Below are 20,822 nucleotides of genomic sequence, written 5' to 3' on the forward strand. Positions count from 1 at the left end.
CTCTTTTTTATAGTGTTCGTCGTGGCAAAAAATGTGTGCACGTATGTTTTTGAGTTGATTTACGTTGCCACAAGATGTAGACGTTTGTGTCTAGAGGTGAGTTGGCTTCACTTGAAAGTAATCACTCGGAGTTACTTTTTAGGCAAGTCGGGCCAAAACTCTTCTACTCGGAGTTCAAGTAGGCATCCACCAAGAACAAGAAAGAAATTCCGTAAGTCTTATTTTTGTGATTTTCTTAGAGATAGAATCACTTTTTGTATTAGATTATAACGTTGACGCTGATGCTGATGAATAATCAATTAGAAATGACCGCTTGCAGATTATTTCGCATTGATTATGCCCTGCTGTTTTCTGTAAGTGTTAAACTGTGGACGTCTAGAAATTAATTAAACTGGAATTCTTTCCAGATTTTTGCTTCGATTTTTTCATATCTGTTCGTAATGATTCAACTGGATATCGATACACAATCAAAATAAACAGGATTTTCTAAACAACAAATAAATAAAAAGTATTGTGAGGACGTTTTTGATAGTAATTTAATATAACCTAGTATATGGCTCTTTGGTATAAAATTTATTTCTTAATTGTGAATGTTCCCTGTGACGTTGGGTTTGTCACACGAATTTTGTCAAAATATAAATTTCAAAAAATTAGATCGATTCTTGCTCTTCAACTATTCCTGCGGAATATACATGGTTGTTATAGCCGGAGAATCAGATGCCCTGCTCCACAGAATTATTCTTTTTAGCTCAGTAAGTCCAGATTTGTTATAATATCAAACAAAGATATTCCCTTGTACTCCTCAGACTTACGCTATCTGTTCAAAAAGCTGTAGTGACCTTCGCACTGAAGCTAGACGCTAAAAAAGGAAAGGATACATCTTTCATTCCCTCCGAAGTGGGAGGTGCTTAGGCTTTCCAGAGCCTTTTCAGCCACACTGAAAAAAACCCACACCTGATGAGGCGGCACCGGGGTTGGAACCCGGGACTTCCCGAATGTAAAGCGAGGCGCTAGACGCTTGACCACAGTACTCGGATTCTAGACGCTACAAAACTTTACTGTTAAAAGCCAAAATAACCACACAGAGCGAAGAGGAAAGGAATTTGGATTGGCCAATCTTTAGTACCAATGGTAGGACCGCCCCTAGGGTCAACCGTCAATCGACCTCGTTGCTAGTCGCCGATGCATAAAAGCAGTCGCAACCGACGCATCGGCTTAAAAAACTGTGTTATCTATGTGTTAGAATTGTGTTATCTATCGAGAACATGTGCCGGTATGAGTTACGAGGTACGTTCCAACACGACAAGCCCAAATTAGCTACGGCACTCGAGTATTGATCTCAACTTCGAGTACCCGTTTAGGTCTATTAAACAAATGCTTAATTTCCATTTGTGTTTTTGTTTCCGAACTATTTCGCTGTAACCATGAACGCGCCAACACTACCCGAAATTTTCACACCAATAACTGTGACTTTCAAGATTTTGGGGATACATTTTGGTAAATTACAAAATGGACGAATTGTGCACCCCAAAGTGGGCCTTTTACAAACTTTTACCTATTTGACTATATGCGCAATTTGCACCATCTGGTACAGTCATTTTGTAAGAATAAACAAAAATTTTGCCATAAGTTTCATCTGGTGCATTGTCTTCTTCTTTCGTTGTTATATGTCACTTTTGGTGACAACAGCTGCTTTGATTGTTGCTTTCTGCAGATTTCACTTGGATGTCGCTCTCTTAACAACCAAAATAAGCCACCTGGATTTATGTCTGGGGGAGTTAAGGCTGAATGAACGGATTGGTCGGGTCAAGCGTCAACTTCGACAATGTGCAACAGTTCTGCTTGTTGTAATAAATCTCATTTTTAACATACACTATGATATTTACATCATCTTACAAATACCACGGGGTAAAATATTTTTCTGCATTATTATCCTGTATCCTCGCCTAGTTGCAAGTTCTTTCAACATTGTGTTTTTGACGTTTTCTATTCTAATCCAAGAGAGGTTCAAGGTGATGAATAACATTGTAGAAAAATATCCGACTGATATGAAATATTCACTATCACACTTGGTCTTTCTTACTCGACTTTAGTCAAAATCACTCAAAAATTTAATGCGATTTTTGGATTACACCTATTGCTATGCATTGCTCTATGCGTGGCTCTTACAGTCGTAGATTCGCAATTAATTTTTCTCAATTTGTCATAATATCGTCTAAGAATATACTTACGTACTCCTTTGACTTATTCTATCTAGCCAAAAGATGTACCGACTTGTGCGCAGAAGCCAGACGCTTCAAAACTTTGCTACTGAGCATCAAGATAAACATTCACACTGAAGAAGAGAGAAATTCGGTAAGACCATATTTGGTTGCAAAAATTTTTCCAATTTGTCTTAGGTCGTAGCTTTGGTGTTAAAACTGATGAACAACAAATTGGAAATAACAGCGTGCAGATTCTTTACCATCGACTATGACTTACTCGTCAATGTAATCATCACCAAATAATGTCAATTTGAGTTTGAATTTTTGTTTTTTCTAGATTTGTGGTATCATTTTCTCTTACTTATTCATCATGCTTCAACTCGACCAAAGTAACAGTTTTGGACCCAACACAAGTTTTAATGACACAGTTTTCAACAATGAATAAAAACTTTCTATTTCTGTCTTGTCCATTTGAATATTACTTTTCATTTGTGTTATTGATTGTATTGATCAGCTTGTGGATGTTGTCAATAGACTGTCATTAATGCAAGTAGTTCGGCTGAACATGCCCACATTTTAGCTTGAAAAGATGAAGCCTCTCACAGTTTTGGAAATTTTTCAACCGCTCGTTCTAGCTCTCCAGATTTTGGGCATCAACTTTGCCAAGGTCGATAAAGGAAAATTAATCTATTCAAAACTGAGACTTACACAAACTTTTGTTTACTTCATGATCTGTGCCATTTACACCTTTCGCTACTGGAAAAATTACACAATCGTCTCAATTGGAACTGTTACCAAAGCGGTGACGCTGGTTTTAATCTGTAGATGTTTTGGGTCGATTCTGGTGATGGTGGTGGTACTAGTTCTTGCGTACTCTGGATACACATTGAGACTCCACCACGCAACTCAGCAAATTTCCCAGTTAGATTCTGAACTGTCTGATACGGGAATGACAGAACATATTTACGAAAGCAATCGCCAACATCGCAATATTGCCATACGTCTGATATTTCTAGTCAACATATTTTCGAATATTATTGTGGACTTTTTGACGGTATTGTTCTACCCCCAAGACCTTATAGAATTTTTTGCAGTGTTGGTGTATCCTAAATTGGTCGTCAGTATAATGAACTGTATTTTTATGTTGTACACAATATTGCTCCAAGAAAGATACCGAATGATTAACGCCATCATCGAAAAATTCCTCATCCTTCAACCTACTTCTTCCCAGAAACTCACACGTCTCGTCCATCTTCACAAAACTTTGACCAAGATAAGTCAAGAAATCAATTCAATCAATGGCTTTCAGTTTCTACTCTGGATCACATTTTACTTCTTTCTGATTTTGGGAGATCTGCATGCTCTCACCTTCACGCTCTGCTTTACATATCACCCAAAACTATTTTTGATAGTGTTCGTCGTGGCAAAAAATGTGAGCTCGTATATTTTTGAGTTGATTTACCTTGCCACAAGATGTAGACGTTTGTGTCTAGAGGTGAGTTGGCTTCACTAGAAAGTAATCACTCGAAGTTACTTTTTAGGCAAGTCGGACCAAAACTCTTCTACTTGGAGTCCAAATAGGCATTCAACAAGAACAAGACAGAAATTCCGTAAGTCATTTTTGTGTTTTTCTTTGGGACAATTTTGAGGTTTTGCATCAGATTGTAGCGTTGACGCTGATGCTAATGAATAATCAATTAGAAGTGACGGCTTGCAGATTATTTCGCATTGATTATGCCCTGCTGTTTTCCGTAAGTAATAAACTGTGAACGTCAAGAAATGAAACTGGAATTCCTTCCAGATTTTTGCTTCGATTTTTTCATATCTGTTCATAATGATTCAACTGGATATCGCTGCACAAACAAAATAAACACGATATTCTACACAAGAAATAAATAAAAAGAATTGTGAGAAGGTTTTTGATAGTCATTTAATATAACCTAGTATATGGCTCTTTTGTGTACAATTTATTTTTTAATTGTGACGGTGGGTCTGTCACACGACTTTAATCAAAATCTGTCAAAAAATTTGTACGATTCTTGCTCTTCAACTACTTCTGGGGAATATACATGGTTCTTATAGTGGTCGAAACGCATGCCCTGCTCTACACATTCTTTTTAGCTCAATAAGTCCAAATTTGTTATAATATCAACCAAAAATATTCCCTTGTAGTCCTTTGACCAATTCTATCTGTTCAAAAAGGTGTAGTGACCTTCGCATCGAAGCTACATCTACAAAACTTTACTGTTAAAAGCCAAAATAACCGTACAGAGCGAATAGTACCAACAGTAGGACCGCCCCTAGGGTCAACCGACCAATCTGCGCGCGAGATAGACTCCCTCAACCGACGCATCGGCTTAAAAAACTGTGTTATCTATGTGTTAGATTTGCCGGTATGAGTTACGAGGTACGTTCCAACACGACAAGCCCAACTTAGCTACGGCACTCGAGTATTGATCTCAACTTCGAGTGCCTGTTCAGGTCCATTAAACAATTGCTTAATCTCTATTTGTGTTTTTGTTTCCGAACAATTTCTCTGTAACCATGAACGCACCAACACTACCCGAAATTTTCACACCAATAACTGTGACTTTCAAGATTTTGGGTATCAATTTTGGTAAATTACAAAATGGACGAATTGTGCACCCCAAAGTGGGCCTTTTACAAACTTTTACCTATTTGACTATATGCGCAATTTGCACCATCTGGTACAGTCATTTCGTAAGAATAAACAAAAATTTTGCCATGAGCTTCGTCTGGTTTATTGTCTTCTTCTTTCGTTGTTATATGTCACTTTTGGTGACAACAGCTGCTTTGATTGTTGCTTTCTGCAGATTTCACTTGGATGTGGCTCTCTTAACAACCAAAATAAGTCAACTGGATTTATGTCTGGTAGAATTAGGACTGAAGAAACGTATTGGTTGGGTCAACCGTCAACATCGACACTGTGCAACAGTTCTGCTTGTTGTAATAAATCTCGTTTTTAACATACTCTTTGATATTTACAGCATCTTACAAATACCACAGGGTAAAATATTTTTCTGCATTATTATCCTGTATCCTCGCCTAGTTGTAAGTACTTTCAATATTGTGTTCTTGGTGTTTTCTATTGTAATCCAAGAAAGATTCAAAATGATTAACCACGTTTTGGAAAAATATCCTATTGATAAGAAATATTCGCTATCACACTTGGTCTCTCTTCACACGAATCTAATCAAAATCAGTCAAAAATTGAATTCGTGTTTTGGATTACACTTATTGCTATGGATTGCTCTATGCGTGGCTCTTATAGTAGTGGAATCGCATGCGCTCCTCTACATGTTCCTTTATAGCTCAATTAATGATTTCAAATTTGTTATAATATCTATCAAAAACATTCTTTTGTACTCCTTTGACTTATGCTATCTGTCCAAAAGGTGTAGTAACCTTTGCACAGAAGCTAGCCATTTCAAAACTATACTGTTGAGTACCAAAATCAACATAGAGAGCGAAGAAAACAGGAATTCGGTAAAACCTACATTTTTAACTTCAAACATTTTTCCAAGTCGTTTTAGGTCATCGCTTTGGTGTTGAAACTGATGAACAACAACTTGCAAATAACAGCTTGTAGACTATTTAGCATAGACTACGACTTACTATTCAAGGTAATTGTCTCTATGAGAGTTTCAATTTGAATGTTTGTTCTTTCCAGATTTGTGGGACTGTTTTCTCTTATTTGTTCATCATGCTTCAGCTCGACGAAAGTAACACCTTTGGACCCAATGTAGCACCCAACGAGACGGTTTTTCTCAAGGAATAAAAAAAATGCCTATTCCGGTTTTGTCTGTTTAAATAAAAACATTGTGAAAATGAATGTTGTAATATATTCAATGGTAATTTGATGTAATTTATTATGTAGTCCTTGTTTTGTAGATACTTTTATTTAATTAATTTCTTAATTGTGACCGTCGTTATTACACAACAAATAACAAAGTACAATCGATAATTTAATTCTGTAATTGTGTTTGTATCTGAAATGTTGTGTTAAATGTATATTACGCAGATAGGGTAAACTGTACTATATAATGCTACTATCGGTTAGATCATTAACAAACAAAACCATTTTGTAGATCCCTTTAAAGTAAGTGAGGTGAAAATAACATACATGTTTTGTAATATTCATATTTATACAAAACCGTTAAGAGAAAGTATTGTTAGACGTAAACCACTGGAGGAAGTAAACTTTTTGTCTGTAATAGGGGAGTGTCCGTATTGGAGAATAGAATGCTTATTTAGTAGCATGGCAAATACAAGACGTAAAAAACATCGTGCATAAAAGGAACTGTGTGTCGCAATAAGAAGGTTGTCCGCAATAGGCGATTGGCCGCAGTAGGCAGGTTGTCCGTAATAAGCAGGTTGTTCGTAATAGGGAGGTTGTTCGTAATAGGGAGGCTGTCCGCAATTTGAAAGTATTGACAATAGAGAGAGAGAGAGTGTACAACAGGGCTTGTCTGCAGTGGGGAGAGTTTCCGCAGGAGGGGGTTATCCGCAATGGGAGGTCGTAGTGTAGTGTACTAAATATCAATTTGTTAAAATCACAATCGTTACTATCGGGTCTTCATTTCAATTTTTCCTCAAAGTTGAAGAGTCGATTGTTAACACACCTTCGTCAGTCTGCAGAGTAAAAACACAAACAACGCACAAAGTGAGGTTAGATTTAAATAGCTGACCTGTAGTCAGTGGTGCGTTCACAATCGACTCTTCAACGTCAACTTTGAGGAGAAATTCAAATGAACACCCGATACTTAGAACAGCTAGAAAAAATTCAATAGTACTGTTTAGAGCCACATTTCCACTCAAATTGTGAATAATTTCCAGGTACCACCACCATGAAACTGTTAACGTATCAAGAAATTTTCTCCTGCGTCCACACCACATCGCAAATCCTAGGAACATACGGCTTTAAACGAATCAACGGAATACTACACTTGTCTAAATGGAGACTAGTACAATCTGCAATATCCATATCATTGTGTATAGCGCTGACAACGTACTATTTCACTAACTCTCGTTACGAACTGATGAACGAATTTGCACGAGTCAAGATCATCAACTTTCTGCTGATTTTTCGAGCAGTGGCAAATGTCACAGTTCTGGCCATGCTGACGACGCTATGCTACGTGTGCGCAAAAAAAACCACCGCCGCGATGATTGAACTGCACAAAGTCGACCAAATACTGTTGAAATTGGGACAAATAGAACAGTTGGCGAGAGCGAACTGGAGGACTAGAAATTCTGCGATTTTTCTGGTGCTGGTGGTGAATATCGCTCTCAACTTGACTGAAGGAGTGCTAAAAGCCTTGACGAAATCCGACAAACAGATTGTTTACTTCATCGTTGTCACTTATCCGCGGATAGCGTTGAGCAACTTCAACACTTTATTCTTCCTGATGTCGCTGATCCTAGAAGAACGATTCAGGATTATCAATGGTTTGATTTTGAAAAGAAAAAATGAGTCTGTCGGTGTGGGCAGATATTCGAAAGAGGCGAATTTTTGCGAGGCCATCGACGAGCTAGTCTTCATCCACAAAAGCCTAGTACGCGTTAGCAAAGAAATCAACCAGATCTTCTACGCCAACGCGTTGTTCTTCGTTACAGCAGATTTCATTCTTCTAGTTGGAGATCTGTACATAATCATGTACGCACTCTTCTCCGGTTTTTTTCAAAAACATGTCAGAACCATTATCAGTTTGGTGAAGAACTGTACCTCCTATGTCACAGATTTGTTCTATTTTGCCAAAAGATCTTCCGATCTTTGCCACGAGGTTAGTTAAACAACACTCGTTTAGAATTAAGCAATCAAAGCAATTTCAGGCAAATCGCACACAAGTACTACTGGCAGGTATCCACATCAACATCGAGAAGGAAGAAGAAAGGAATACGGTAATGACACCTTCTGAAGAAATACAACCAAATTGAAGTTTTTCTTCCAGGTGATCACTTCCATTTTGAAACTGATACACAACAAACTAGACATAACAGCGTGCAGACTCTTCAGTATTAATAACGCGCTGCTGTTTTCAGTGAGTTGGAAGAGAGAAATTTGCGTTTTGGTTACCAAATCGGTTGCAGATTTGCGGTGCCGCTTCTTCATATTTGTTCATCATGCTTCAACTAGATTTGGGAAGTGTAATAGATGGTCAAGACTCGACGAATTTTACTAACTCTAGTTTAGGAAATTAGAAGATCTGTTCAGTTCTAGGGAAAAAGAAAATAGAACGCACTAATGTAATACAGTTTGTTAATTGTTCTAAGCGATTGGGAAATCAATACGTTTCCATTAATTTTATCGGGAGAAATGGAGCTGTTGAATACATTTAATCAACCTTGTTTAGTTTCTGTTGTACTTAGAAGTAGAAAAATTTGCTTGTCATGGAAGTCGAAGCAATTTTTGAGCCCCTTTGGACTATTTCCAAAGTTTTGGGAATGACTCCGTTCCACATAGATAGTAGACGATTGGTCTACACCAAAATAAAAATTCTCTATTCTGTCACAATCTTAACACTTTGTGCGACTTCTCTGATAGTCTTCTTCAAACAGATGCCAAGCACGATGCACTCAGACATTGTCAAGCTAAAAACAATTCGTCTCTTGGTGATACTCCACTCAGTGGAAACATTCATTCTAATGGCGTTCATAATAATCTTTGTGGTGATCAAGTGGGGCAAAGTACACACAGAAATCCGAACGATCTCTTTGATAGATCTAGAACTAAAGAAACTCGGCAGAGATGAGTACATTCTAAAGAGAAACCGTCAAGTCTTGAGAACCACGATGGTACTGCTCGTACTGGTCCAACTAGTGTTTAACATACTAGGTGAAATTTACACCGCACAAACAAAACGTGACAATCGTGTTCTCTATTTCTTTGTAATGACCTGCCCGCGATTAGTTGTGAGCAATATGAACATCATCTTTTACGTCATCATCACGGTACTTCGTGAACGCTTCAAAGTACTTAATAAAATCTTGACCATGAGACTTGTCTAAGAAGTGGAGCTCTGCCACGACTTGCACAGTTTAGTGCACTTGCATGCCCTGCTCTACACATTCTTTTTAGCTGAATAAGTCCAGATTTGTTATAATATCAACCAAAAATATTCCCATGTAGTCCTTTGACCAATGCTATCTGTTCAAAAAGGTGTAGCGACCTTCGCATCGAAGCTACACGCTACAAAACTTTACTGTTAACATCCAAAATAACCATACAGAGCGAATAGTACCAACAGTAGGACCGCCCCTAGGGTCAACCGACCAATCGGCACGACTCCCTCGTTGGCAGTCGACGATGCTTAAAAGCAGTCGCAACCGATGCATCGGCTGTGTTATCTATGTGTTAAATTTGCGTTATCTATTGAGAAGATGTGCCGGTATGAGTTACGAGGTACGTTGCAACACGACCAGCCCAACTTAGCTACGGCACTCGAGTATTGATCTCAACTTCGAGTGCCTGTTCAGGTCTATTAAACAATTGCTTAATCTCCATTTGTGTTTTTGTTTCCGAACAATTTCTCTGTAACCATGAACGCGCCAACACTACCCGAAATTTTCGCACCTATAATTGTGACTTTCAAGATTTTGGGTATAAATTTTGGTAAATTACAAAATGGACGAATTGTGCATCCCAAAGTGGGCCTTTTACAAACTTTCACCTATGTGACAATATGCGCATTTTGCACCATCTGGTACAGTGATTTCGTAAGAATAAACAAAAATGTTGCCATAAGTTTCATCTGGTTTATTGTCTTCTTCTTTCGTTGTTATATGTCACTTTTGGTGATAACAGCTGCTTTGATTGTTGCTTTCTGCAAATATCGCTTGGATGTGGCTCTCTTAACAACCAAAATAAGTCAACTGGATTTATGTCTGGTAGAATTAGGACTGAAAAAACGTATTGGTCGCGTGAACCGTCAACATCGACACTGTGCAACAGCACTGCTTGTTGTAATAAATCTCGTTTTTAACATACTCTGTGATGCTTACAGCATCTTACATATACCACGGGGTAAAATACTTTTCTGCATTATTATCTTGTATCCTCGCCTAGTTGCAAGTACTTTTAACATTGTCTTTTTGACGTTTTCGATTATAATCCAAGAAAGATTCAAAATGATTAACCACGTTTTGGAAAAATATCCGATTGATAAGAAATATTCGCTGTCACACTTGGTCTTTCTTCACACGAATCTAGTCAAAATCACTCAAAAATTGAATTCGTGTTTTGGATTGCACTTATTTCTATGGATTGCTCTATGCGTGGCTCTTATAGTAGTAGAATCGCATGCGCTCCTCTACATGTTCCTTTATACTCGTAGCTCAATTAATGATTTCACATTAGTTATAATATCTATCAAAAACATTCTTTTGTACTCCTTTGACTTATGCTATCTGTCCAAAAGGTGTAGTAACCTTTGCACAGAAGCTAGTCATTTCAAAACTATACTGTTGAGTACCAAAATCAACATAGAGAGCGAAGAAAACAGGAATTCGGTAAAACCTACATTTTTAACTTCAAACATTTTTCCAAGTCGTTTTAGGTCATCGCTTTGGTGTTGAAACTGATGAACAACAACTTGCAAATAACAGCTTGTAGACTATTTAGCATAGACTACGACTTACTATTCAAGGTAATTGTCACTATATGAGAGTTTCAATTTGAATGTTTGTTCTTTCCAGATTTGTGGGACTGTTTTCTCTTATTTGTTCATCATGCTTCAGCTCGACCAAAGTAACACCTTTGGACCCAATGTAGCACCCAATGAGACGGTTTTTTTCAAGGAATGAAAAAATGTCTATTTCGGTTTTGTCTGTTTAGATAAAAATATAGTGAAAATGAACGTTTTAATATAACCAATGGTAATTTGATGTAATTTATTATGTAGTCCTTGTTTTGTAGATACTTTCATTTAATTAATTTCTTAATTGTGACCGTCGTTATTACACAACAAATAATAAAGTACAATCGATAATTTAATACTGTAATTGTGTTTGTATCTGAAATGTTGTGTGAAATGTATGTTACGCAGATAAGGTAAACTGTACTATATAATGCTACTATCGGTAAGATCTTTGACAAACAAAAACATTTTGTAAATCATTTTAAAGTAAGTGAGGTAAAAATAACATACATGTTTTGTAATATTCATATTTATACAAAACCGTTAAGAGAAAGTATTGTTAGACGTAAACCACTGGAGGAAGCAAACTTTTTGTCCGTAATAGGGGAGTGTCCATATTGGAGAATAGAATGCTTATTTAGTAGCATGGCAAATACAAGACGTAAAAAACATCGTGCGTAAAAGTAACTGTGTGTCGCAATAAGAAGGTTGTCCGCAATAGGCGATTGGCCGCAGTAGGCAGGTTGTCCGTAATAGGCAGGTTGTTCGTAATAGGGCGGTTGTTCGTAATAGGGCGGCTGTCCGCAATTTGAAAGTTTTGACAATAGAGAGAGAGTGTACAACAGGGCTTGTCTGCAGTGGGGAGAGTTTCCGCAGGAGGGGGTTGTTAAAATCACAATCGTTACTATCGGGTCTTCATTTCAATTTCTCCTCAAAGTTGAGGAGTCGATTGTGAACGCACCCTCGTCAGTATGCACAGTAAAAACGCAAAAAGTGAGGTTAGATTTAAATAGCTGATCTGTAGTCAGTGGTGCGTTCACAATCGACTCTTCAACGTCAACTTTGAGGAGAAATTCAAATGAACACCCGATACTTAGGATAGCTAGAAAAAATACAATAGTACTGTTTAGAGCCACATTTCCACTCAAATTGTGAATAATTTCCAGGTACCACCACCATGAAGCTGTTAACGTATCAAGAAATTTTCTGCTACGTGCACACCACATCGAAAATCCTTGGAACATACGGCTTTAAACGAGTCAACGGCATACTACAGTTCTCTAAATGGAGACTAGTACAATCTACAATCTCCGTATCATTGTGTATAGCGCTGACAACGTACTACTTCACGAACGCTCGTTACGAACTGATGAACGAATTCGCACGAGTCAAGATCATCAACTTTCTGTTGGTTTTTCGAGCAGTGGCAAATGTCACAGTGCTGGCCATACTGACGGCGCTATCCTACGTCTACGCAAAAAAAACCACCGCCGCGGTCATCGAACTGTACAAAGTTGACCAAACACTGTTGAAATTGGGACAAAGAGAACAGTTGGCGAGGGCGAACTGGAGGACTAGAAATTCTGGGATTTTTCTGGTGCTGGTGGTGAATATAGCTCTCAATCTGATCGAAGGAGTGCTAAAAGCCTTGACCAAAATGGACAAACAAATAGTTTACTTCATCGTTGTCACTTATCCGCGGATAGCGTTGACCAACTTCAACACTTCATTCTTCATTATGATGCTGATGGTAGAGGAACGATTCAGGATTATCAATGGTTTGATTTTGAAAAGAAGAAATGGTGCGGGCAGATATTCGAAAGAGGCGAATTTTTGCGAGGCCATCGACGAGCTAGTTTTCATCCACAAGAGCCTAGTACGCATTAGCAAAGGAATCAATCAGATTTTTTACGTCACCGCGTTGTTCTTCATTTCAGCAGATTTTATTCTTCTAGTTGGAGATCTGTACATAATCATGTACGCACTCTTCTCCGGTTTTTTTCATAAACATGTCAGAACCATTATCAGTTTGGTGAAGAACTGTACCTCGTATGTCACAGATCTGTTCTATTTTGCCAAAAGATCTTCCGATCTTTGTCACGAGGTTAGTTCAACAACACTCGTTTAGAATTAAACAATCAAAGCAATTTCAGGCAAATCGCACCCGAGTACTACTGGCAGGTATCCACATCAACATCGAGAAGGAAGAAGAAAGGAATACGGTAATGACACCTTCTGAAGAAATACAACCAAAGTGAAGTTTTTCTTCCAGGTGATCACTTCCATTTTGAAACTGATACACAACAAACTAGACATAACAGCGTGCAGACTTTTCAGTATTAACAACGCGCTGCTGTTCTCAGTGAGTTGGAAGAGAGAAATTTTCGTTTTGATTAGGTACTAAATCGGTTGCAGATTTGCGGTGCCGCTTCTTCATATTTGTTTATCATGCTTCAACTAGATTTGGAAAGTGTAATAGATGGTCAAGACTCGACGAATTTTACTAACTCTAGTTTAGGAAATTAGAAGATCTGTTCAGTTCTAGGGCAAAAGAAAATAGAACGCACTAATGTAATACAGTTTGTTAATTGTTCTAAGCGATTAGGAAATCAATACGTTTCCATTAATTTTATCAGGAGAAATGGAGCTGTCGAATACATTTAATCAACCTTGTTTAGTTTCTGTTGTACTTAGAAGTAGAAAAATTTGCTTGTCATGGAAGTCGAAGCAATTTTTGAGCCCCTCTGGACTATTTCCAAAATTTTGGGAATGACTCCATTCCACATAGATAGTAGACGATTGGTCTACACCAAAATAAAAATTCTCTATTCTGTCACAATCTTGACACTTTGTACGACTTCTCTGATAGTCTTCTTCAACCAAATGCCAAGCACGTTGCACTCAGACATTGTCAAGCTAAAAACGATTCGTCTCTTGGTGATACTGCACTCACTCGGAATATTTATTCTAATGGGGTTCATAATAATCTTTGTGGTGATCAAGTGGGGCAAAGTACACACAGAAATCCGAACGATCTCTTTGATAGATCTAGAACTACAGAAACTCGGCAGAGATGAGTACATTCTAAAGAGCAACCGTCAAGTCTTGAGAACCACGACGGTACTGCTCGTACTGGTCCAACTAGTGTTTAACACACTAGGTGGAATTTACACCGCACAAACAAAACGTGACAATCGTGTTCTCTATTTCATTGTAATGACCTGCCCGCGATTAGTTGTCAGCAATATGAACATCATCTTTTACGTCATCATGACGGTACTTCGTGAACGCTTCAAAGTACTTAATAAAATCTTGACCATGAGACTCGTCTCAGAAGTGGACTTCTGCCACGACTTGCACAGTTTAGTGCACTTGCACAAAGCCTTGACTCGCATTAGCCAAACAGTGAACTCGATTTTTTCCATTCAGTTGTTGGTCTGGATTAGTGCAGATTTTGTTCTCATTGTGGGGGATTTATACACCATCATGTATATTCTCTTGGCTGGGTTGTACCGCAAGTACTACAGTGTTTTCTACGGACTGTTAAAAAATTGTGTGATGTACTCGTTTGACCTGTACTACTTGGCAAGAACTTGCAGAAGCGTCTGCATAGAAGTGAGTCAAAGCAAATGCGTTTCCCTATTTGATTGGTAGATTTTCAGGCGAATCGTACCAAAGTGTTGCTCTTGGGGGTTCACATTGAGATGGAGCAGGAAGACAAAAGGAATTTGGTACGTTTTTGAATCACTTGCGACTGTGTGACTCTTGGTTCAGGTTATTTCAGCAGTCCTCAAACTGATGCACGGTCCGCTGATAATAACTGCTTGCAAGTTCTTCAGTATCGACAATGCTTTGCTGTTTTCGGTAATGACTTACAACTCAAAGTACTTTACGTAAGCGCGAGTACTGTTGCAGATTTGTGGTGCTACCTCATCTTATTTGTTCATAATGCTTCAACTTGATTTGGGAGTAGGACAAAGCAGTACCACTCTTTCCAACGCAACTTCTTCTTGATGAAATGAATTGTATCTCTGTCGTACTGAACAGAAATGTAGATTTGTGGTTATATGATCTTTGTCCTGTCAATAGTGGGACAGAAAAATTGTGACAAGTTGATTAAAAATTAAAGAAACACGTGGTGTAATAAAACTAGTAAAAACTACTAATTTGTAATAATAAACTAGGCAAAAATGAATAGGGAATTCCACAATTTTTCTTGGAAAGCAAAATAATTGTCCCAATCCTCCCACGTATTCTTAACACTAGATAAATTTTAAATGTTACAGGTACTTAATGTGTATATATTTATATTTTTAACACATTTCATTACAAATTTTAAACTGTATTTATAAAAAATTCAAAAATGGAAAAATTCCCTATTCATTTTTGCCTAGTTTAATTTGATCAGTGAGCTTAAGCAACATCGAGAGCAGTCAGTGTTTGGATGGGTGGTCACCAAAGAAAGAGTATCGTTGTAACTTCAGTACTTCATCCGTAATTTATCATGGGTAACGATAAACCAATCCGGCCTAGATGCCGTGTCACTTAAAAAAACCCGGAAAAGTAAACAAATAAAAACAATACAATGCATTTTCTAATTTCTTTGAAACCACCAAAGTTAAAGCTAATGCCAAAATCCTAGTAAAAAAAAATTTCAAATTAATACATTAGCATTTTCTGTAGATTTATGACCTTATTTGGGTGTAGTAGTGAGGTTAAGCGTCTGAAAAATTTCTCACACGCTCCGTGACTGACGATGGCATTAACAGTCAATTAAAACGTAGTAAAAGATTAAGAAATATAAAAAAACAAGTGTTGGCAACCTGTTTTTATATTTTACAAGTAGTTGAAAAATTACACGTCTTGCAAATAAAAAAATTATATAAATTACTTCGGGGAAAAATTCGTGGAATTTAAATCGAAAAATTAGTTTTAACAACACTTCACTTGTCTCTCGGTGGGGCATTAGTAGTGTTCGCTATGAGAGCAGAGCTGTTTCGCTTGACCTCTAGTCGCGATGCAGCGGTAGGTACAGATAGCAACAGCCGCTCCGCATATCTGCAACGCTACTACTGAATCCTATGTGTATTAAGTTTCAACGGATCTACCGAATGCTTTACAAAACTTTCAAGTCTGAAAAACTTGAAATCTGTAATTTACAGCTTGACTTGATAGTCTGCAAAATATTTTTCACAAATTTTATCAAAATTATTAGTACAACGGTGTAATTATAAAAACATATATATATTAGGATAAATGACTCTGACAGGACATTTAAGTACATATTTATTTTCTATTAAAATTCTCTTACGTAATCTAATGAAAAAGTTGCAATCGTCTGAGGATGATTAGAGTAATAAAAATCGTCAATAAAAAAGACATAAATTATGATTTCAATAAAATCCAGTTATTTTGTGTCGAATAAATTATTTCTGAACATGTTACATCGACAGTGAATTTTCAACTGATTCATCTACCAAAATTGTCACTGAAAGCTCTTTCAGGAACAAGAGCAATTCTTGACACCCACACCTATTAGATCATCTTCCGTGACGCTGTCTGTTAAAGTATTCATAAACAAGTTGTGCCGAGACAGTATCTGCGCTAAGAGAGTTAATAAAAATTGTCATGCCCACACAGACTTGTCTTAATTTCCTACAGGTGCGGTGTCACTGAACTGTATTTAAATATTAAGATATCACGGTACTCTTGCTCTCGTAAAGCACCACAAAAAATTATTTGGTCATAGATCAGAAAGAAAAGTAAACTAAAAGAAAAGAAAAGGTGAAAAATGAAAACAATATCAAAATGGGAGAAAAATGTTTGAAATGTATCGATGGGAAAAACCTTCTTACGCAGATCCAATAGCAGAAAAAGCTGTCACATGTTTTTATTCCTGCAAAAAGTTAAAAACGACACCAAAATATCTTGCGCTTTTCAATAAGAATATTGCATTTTATGAGTAGGCTACAAAGTGTATCAAAGCCAAAAAGTGCATCTTTTTCGCCCGAGTCTGGGTTTTCTAGCCGAGGCGCAGCCGAGGCTTGAAAATAGGTGAGGATAAAAGGCACTTTTTGGTAGAGGTGCACATTGAATTTTTTAGGCGACTGCACCAACTACAAAGCCAAAGACATCATTGGAAAAAATGCAAATTTTTTTATACCTACTTTTTTTAAATAGATAAATTTATTGATACTTACATATTAACCATTTTTTATAGTATTTTTTATCAGCTTGCTAACAAGACGAGAAATTTACAATTTGCAATACAATTGCTTATTTGCATAATTTATAGTGACAGAACAATGATTGCGTTCGGCGGCGTATTAGACATTTATTCATCACTTTTGCTGTTGCTATTCATTTTCTTATTATGCATCAAATAAGCACCAGAGATAAACTTTTTCGGGCAAATAAAATATTTTGGTTAAATTTAACTGTCAAATATTCATTTGTTTTCAGTCGGTTTTGTCGGTTTCGTTGTTAGCTTACTGAACAGACCAGCAGATGGCGCCACGGTTAGCGTCCGAAAAATTGCGCCCGAAAGAGTTACTTTTCGTCCGCTTGGGAGTACGTAAAATTACCTTTTTCATTAAGGGTGCCTAAATAAGAATTTTCTAGACGTGTATTATTTACTAAAGAAGTGTGATTAAGATGAGAAGAATCGAATAGTTTTTGGCAATCAATAATAATTAATTGATTTAATGGTCATGACAAACAACAACAGGAGCTTTTGTCTGACTTCATTATCTTTCATTCATTGCTTTACGCAGCACGGAGAATAGCCAAAAATGCCCTCAGAGATAGTACACGTATTTCAACCAGTTTACATTTTGTCAAAAATACTAGGAACATCACCAATGAGGTTTAAAAATGGTCACTACGCTTACTCCACGTTAGGAGTAGTACAAAGTATTGTCTACTTCGCAACATTCACAGCGCTAACAGTGTATTTCTTCGACAAGTACTTCACAACAGTATACTTCGAGTTTTCAACCATGAAGACAATCTCTTTCGTCGTTATGTTTCGTCTGATGGCCAATATTTTAACGATGGTATTTTTGTTCGGTAGTACCTGTATCAACAGCAAACATTTTGTGACAGAATTGAAAAATCTACTGCACCTCGAAAGCGAACTGGCTAAGCTGGACCAAAACGGTTTCCTTCCAAAACTGAACAAAAAAAATCGCGATTTTGCAGTCGCCTTGTGCGTCGTGATCCAACTAGTTGTCAATATTTTTGGAGGTCTTCTAACGATCTACATGCAAAGTCGCTTCATTTCAAACAATGTGACTGACCAAATCGTGACCTACGTGATCGTGGTGTATCCGCGTTTGATCGTTAGCAACATCAACATCACATTCTACATCTGTCTAAAGATGCTGCAAACACGCTTTTTGGTTATTAACAACGTGTTGAAGAAGAAAATTGATGACTCCAAGAAGATGACGCGGTATCCAAGAGAAGTGGGCTTCTGCGAAGAGATCAAGCACTTGGTGTCTCTCCACAAAGGTTTGGTCAAAATTGGACAATCGATCAACTCGCTGTTTGCGCTCCATTTGCTGATCTGGATCACTGTCACTTTTGTTCTTCTAGTGGGCGACTCGTATATTGCAACATACAACTTCTTTTTCCACGTGGCGCAGATCAGTCGTGGAGTTGTTGCGAATTTGTTCAAAAATCTACTGACGTACACTTTAGATCTGTTCATTTTTTCTCACCAATCGGAGATGTTGTGCCAGGAAGTAAGTCAAAGTTCTGGAAAAATCTTCTTTGAAAAGTCTACTTCCAGGCCAACTGTACCAAACGCTTGATGGTCAAAATACAAATCGATGTTTACAAAGAAGATGAAAGAAATACAGTAAGAAGGGTTTTGCAACATTTCCAAATTGCAACTTTCCGTTTTAGGTAATCTCGGAGAGTTTGAAACTGGTCCAGAATCGTCTGGAAATCACCGCTTGCAATCTTTTTGCTGTCGATAATGCGCTTCTCTTTTCGGTAAGTCTAAAATTGCTTGAGGTTGATACAATCTGACGTTTCCAGATTTGCGGAGCTGCATTTTCTTATGTTTTCATCATGATCCAGCTGGACATGGGCAACAGGGCGAATACGCACAATTCCACAAACATCACATCAGTGTAATTCTGTTGTTGATAATTACCAAATAATCTCTAATTGTACTTTGTTGGAAAAATAAAGAAATCGATAACTAATATATTTTTTGTTCATGTTAAATAATGACTAGAAAAATTCCATAGAAATGAATTTACGCTGTTTATGATATTGTGCCTTTATAAAGAAGGAACGAATTGACGCCATGGACGAAAAATTGAGAGAAATTTTTCTACCAACCCACATTCTATCAAAAATCTTCGGGATGTCGCCGTTGTCGTATCAAAAGGGTCACTTCGCTTACTCCAAGTTGGGAGTAGCGCAAACTATAATTTATCTTGCAATTTTTGCAACAATAACAGTGGGTTTTCTGGAAGAACACAACACCCAAATAGCCACACAACTTGTAGATATAAAAACACCATCCTTTGTTGTCCCTTTTCGAATAATAAGCAACATTATCCTAATGGTAGTTGTGTTTGGCAGCGTCTGCTTCAAGGGTAAGAAATTTCTGAGGGAAATGGAAAACTTGATCCAATTCGAAAGCGACTTTGCCAATTTGGACCAAAACGAGTACATCTCCAGACGTGACAAAACAAACCGAAGAATTTCGATCATCTTGTGTGTTGTGGAACATCTAATCTTCAACATCTGTGGAGGCTTCTTGGCTGCTCCTGGGCGCCGTTTTTTCGCCACGAAATCCTTTGGAGAAAAAATATGGGCGTATGCGATGGTGATGTATCCTCGTTTTATTATCAACAACTTTAACATCATATTCTTCGTGACTGAAGCATCGCTACAAACTCGATTCGCAGCGATCAACAACGTGTTAAAGAAAAAAATCGAAGAGTCGAAGAAAGTCGATGTTTACCCCAGGGAAGCAAGCTTCTGCGAAGAGATCGAACATTTGGTTGCTCTGCACAAGAGTTTGGTCAAAACTGGAAAGTCTTTCAATTCGATTTTTGCAACGCACATGTTGATCTGGATCGCGATAACTTTTGTTCTGGTGGTGGGAGATTGCTACATTATTATGTACACGTTCTTGTTCCATCTGGACGAAGTTGACATCATCGACATCTTAAACTTGTTCAAGAATATCACCATGCACGCTTTCAACCTCTTCGTTCTGTCACAACAATCGGAAAATCTATGCCAAGAAGTAGATCAAATCTCGAGTGAAAATTTCTTTTTAAGAATTGTTTTCAGGCCAACTCTACCAAAAAGTTCATGGTCAAAATAAGAATTCATATTTGTAAAGAAAACGAAAGAAATATTGTAAGTTGAGCTTTGGTGAAGCTCACAATTGCATTCTCGTCTCGTTTTAGGTAATCGCGGAATGTTTGAAACTGATCCAGAACAGCCTGGAAATCACAGCTTGCAGACTCTTCACCATCGACAACGCTCTCCTCTTCTCAGTAAGTCTAAAACTGGTCTGAGCTTGTGTGATTTTGGTACTTCCAGATCTGTGGGGCTGCTTTCTCTTATATCTTCATCATGATCCAGATGGACATCGGGAGTATGATAAGTGAAAACAATTCAACAAATATCACTCGGGTGTAATTACTTAGCAAAGTAATATTTCAATGGTGACTTAATAAATTGTGCTATGTTCCTGGTACTCATTGTAACAAACAAACTAGAGTAATAATTAACTGTCACATCAGTATTCTATCCAATCAACCAGATCAATATTTTTTTTTATATGTAGTTGGCGCACAAATCAATCGCAATTTGATCCGAGTGGTGCTTGGTACCAGTCATGGGAGGCGTTACATTTCGCCAAACGTTCCTCCCATTGCAATTCGTATCAAGAGTGCTATGTACCACCCCCTTCACGCTTAAAAATGGA

The 20,822-nt window shown here is 37.6% G+C and overlaps 3 protein-coding genes across 5 annotated transcripts in view; 2 read left to right on the plus strand and 1 right to left on the minus strand.

The window, feature by feature from the left end:
• Nucleotides 1-20,822, minus strand: part of Cad99C (cadherin-99C) — a 170,587-nt gene that overhangs the window by 99,963 nt on the left and 49,802 nt on the right. The gene's annotated exons all lie outside the window — the stretch shown is intronic.
• Nucleotides 8,616-9,233, plus strand: LOC138136967 (uncharacterized). The gene has a single exon (XM_069056273.1). The coding sequence runs from the start codon at nt 8,616-8,618 to the stop codon at nt 9,231-9,233; it is 618 nt and encodes a 205-aa protein (XP_068912374.1).
• On the plus strand, nt 19,440-20,533 carry LOC138136972 (gustatory receptor for bitter taste 66a-like). The gene is made up of 4 exons (XM_069056280.1): nt 19,440-20,132; nt 20,180-20,248; nt 20,299-20,388; nt 20,435-20,533. The coding sequence occupies exons 1-4, from the start codon at nt 19,440-19,442 to the stop codon at nt 20,531-20,533; spliced, it is 951 nt and encodes a 316-aa protein (XP_068912381.1).

The sequence above is a fragment of the Tenebrio molitor genome, chromosome 8 (genome assembly GCF_963966145.1).
Source record: "Tenebrio molitor chromosome 8, icTenMoli1.1, whole genome shotgun sequence".
Classification (NCBI taxonomy): Eukaryota; Metazoa; Arthropoda; class Insecta; order Coleoptera; family Tenebrionidae; genus Tenebrio; species Tenebrio molitor.

Excerpts from the sequence above, each read along its gene's own strand:
- LOC138136967 (XM_069056273.1), top strand. The coding sequence starts at position 8,616 with ATGGAAGTCGAAGCAATTTTTGAGCCCCTTTGGACTATTTCCAAAGTT.
- LOC138136972 (XM_069056280.1), top strand. The coding sequence starts at position 19,440 with ATGGTAGTTGTGTTTGGCAGCGTCTGCTTCAAGGGTAAGAAATTTCTG. Across the intron at positions 20,249-20,298 it reads AAGAAAACGAAAGAAATATT|GTAATCGCGGAATGTTTGAA; the intron begins GTAAGTTGAGCT and ends GTCTCGTTTTAG. Across the intron at positions 20,389-20,434 it reads ACAACGCTCTCCTCTTCTCA|ATCTGTGGGGCTGCTTTCTC; the intron begins GTAAGTCTAAAA and ends TGGTACTTCCAG.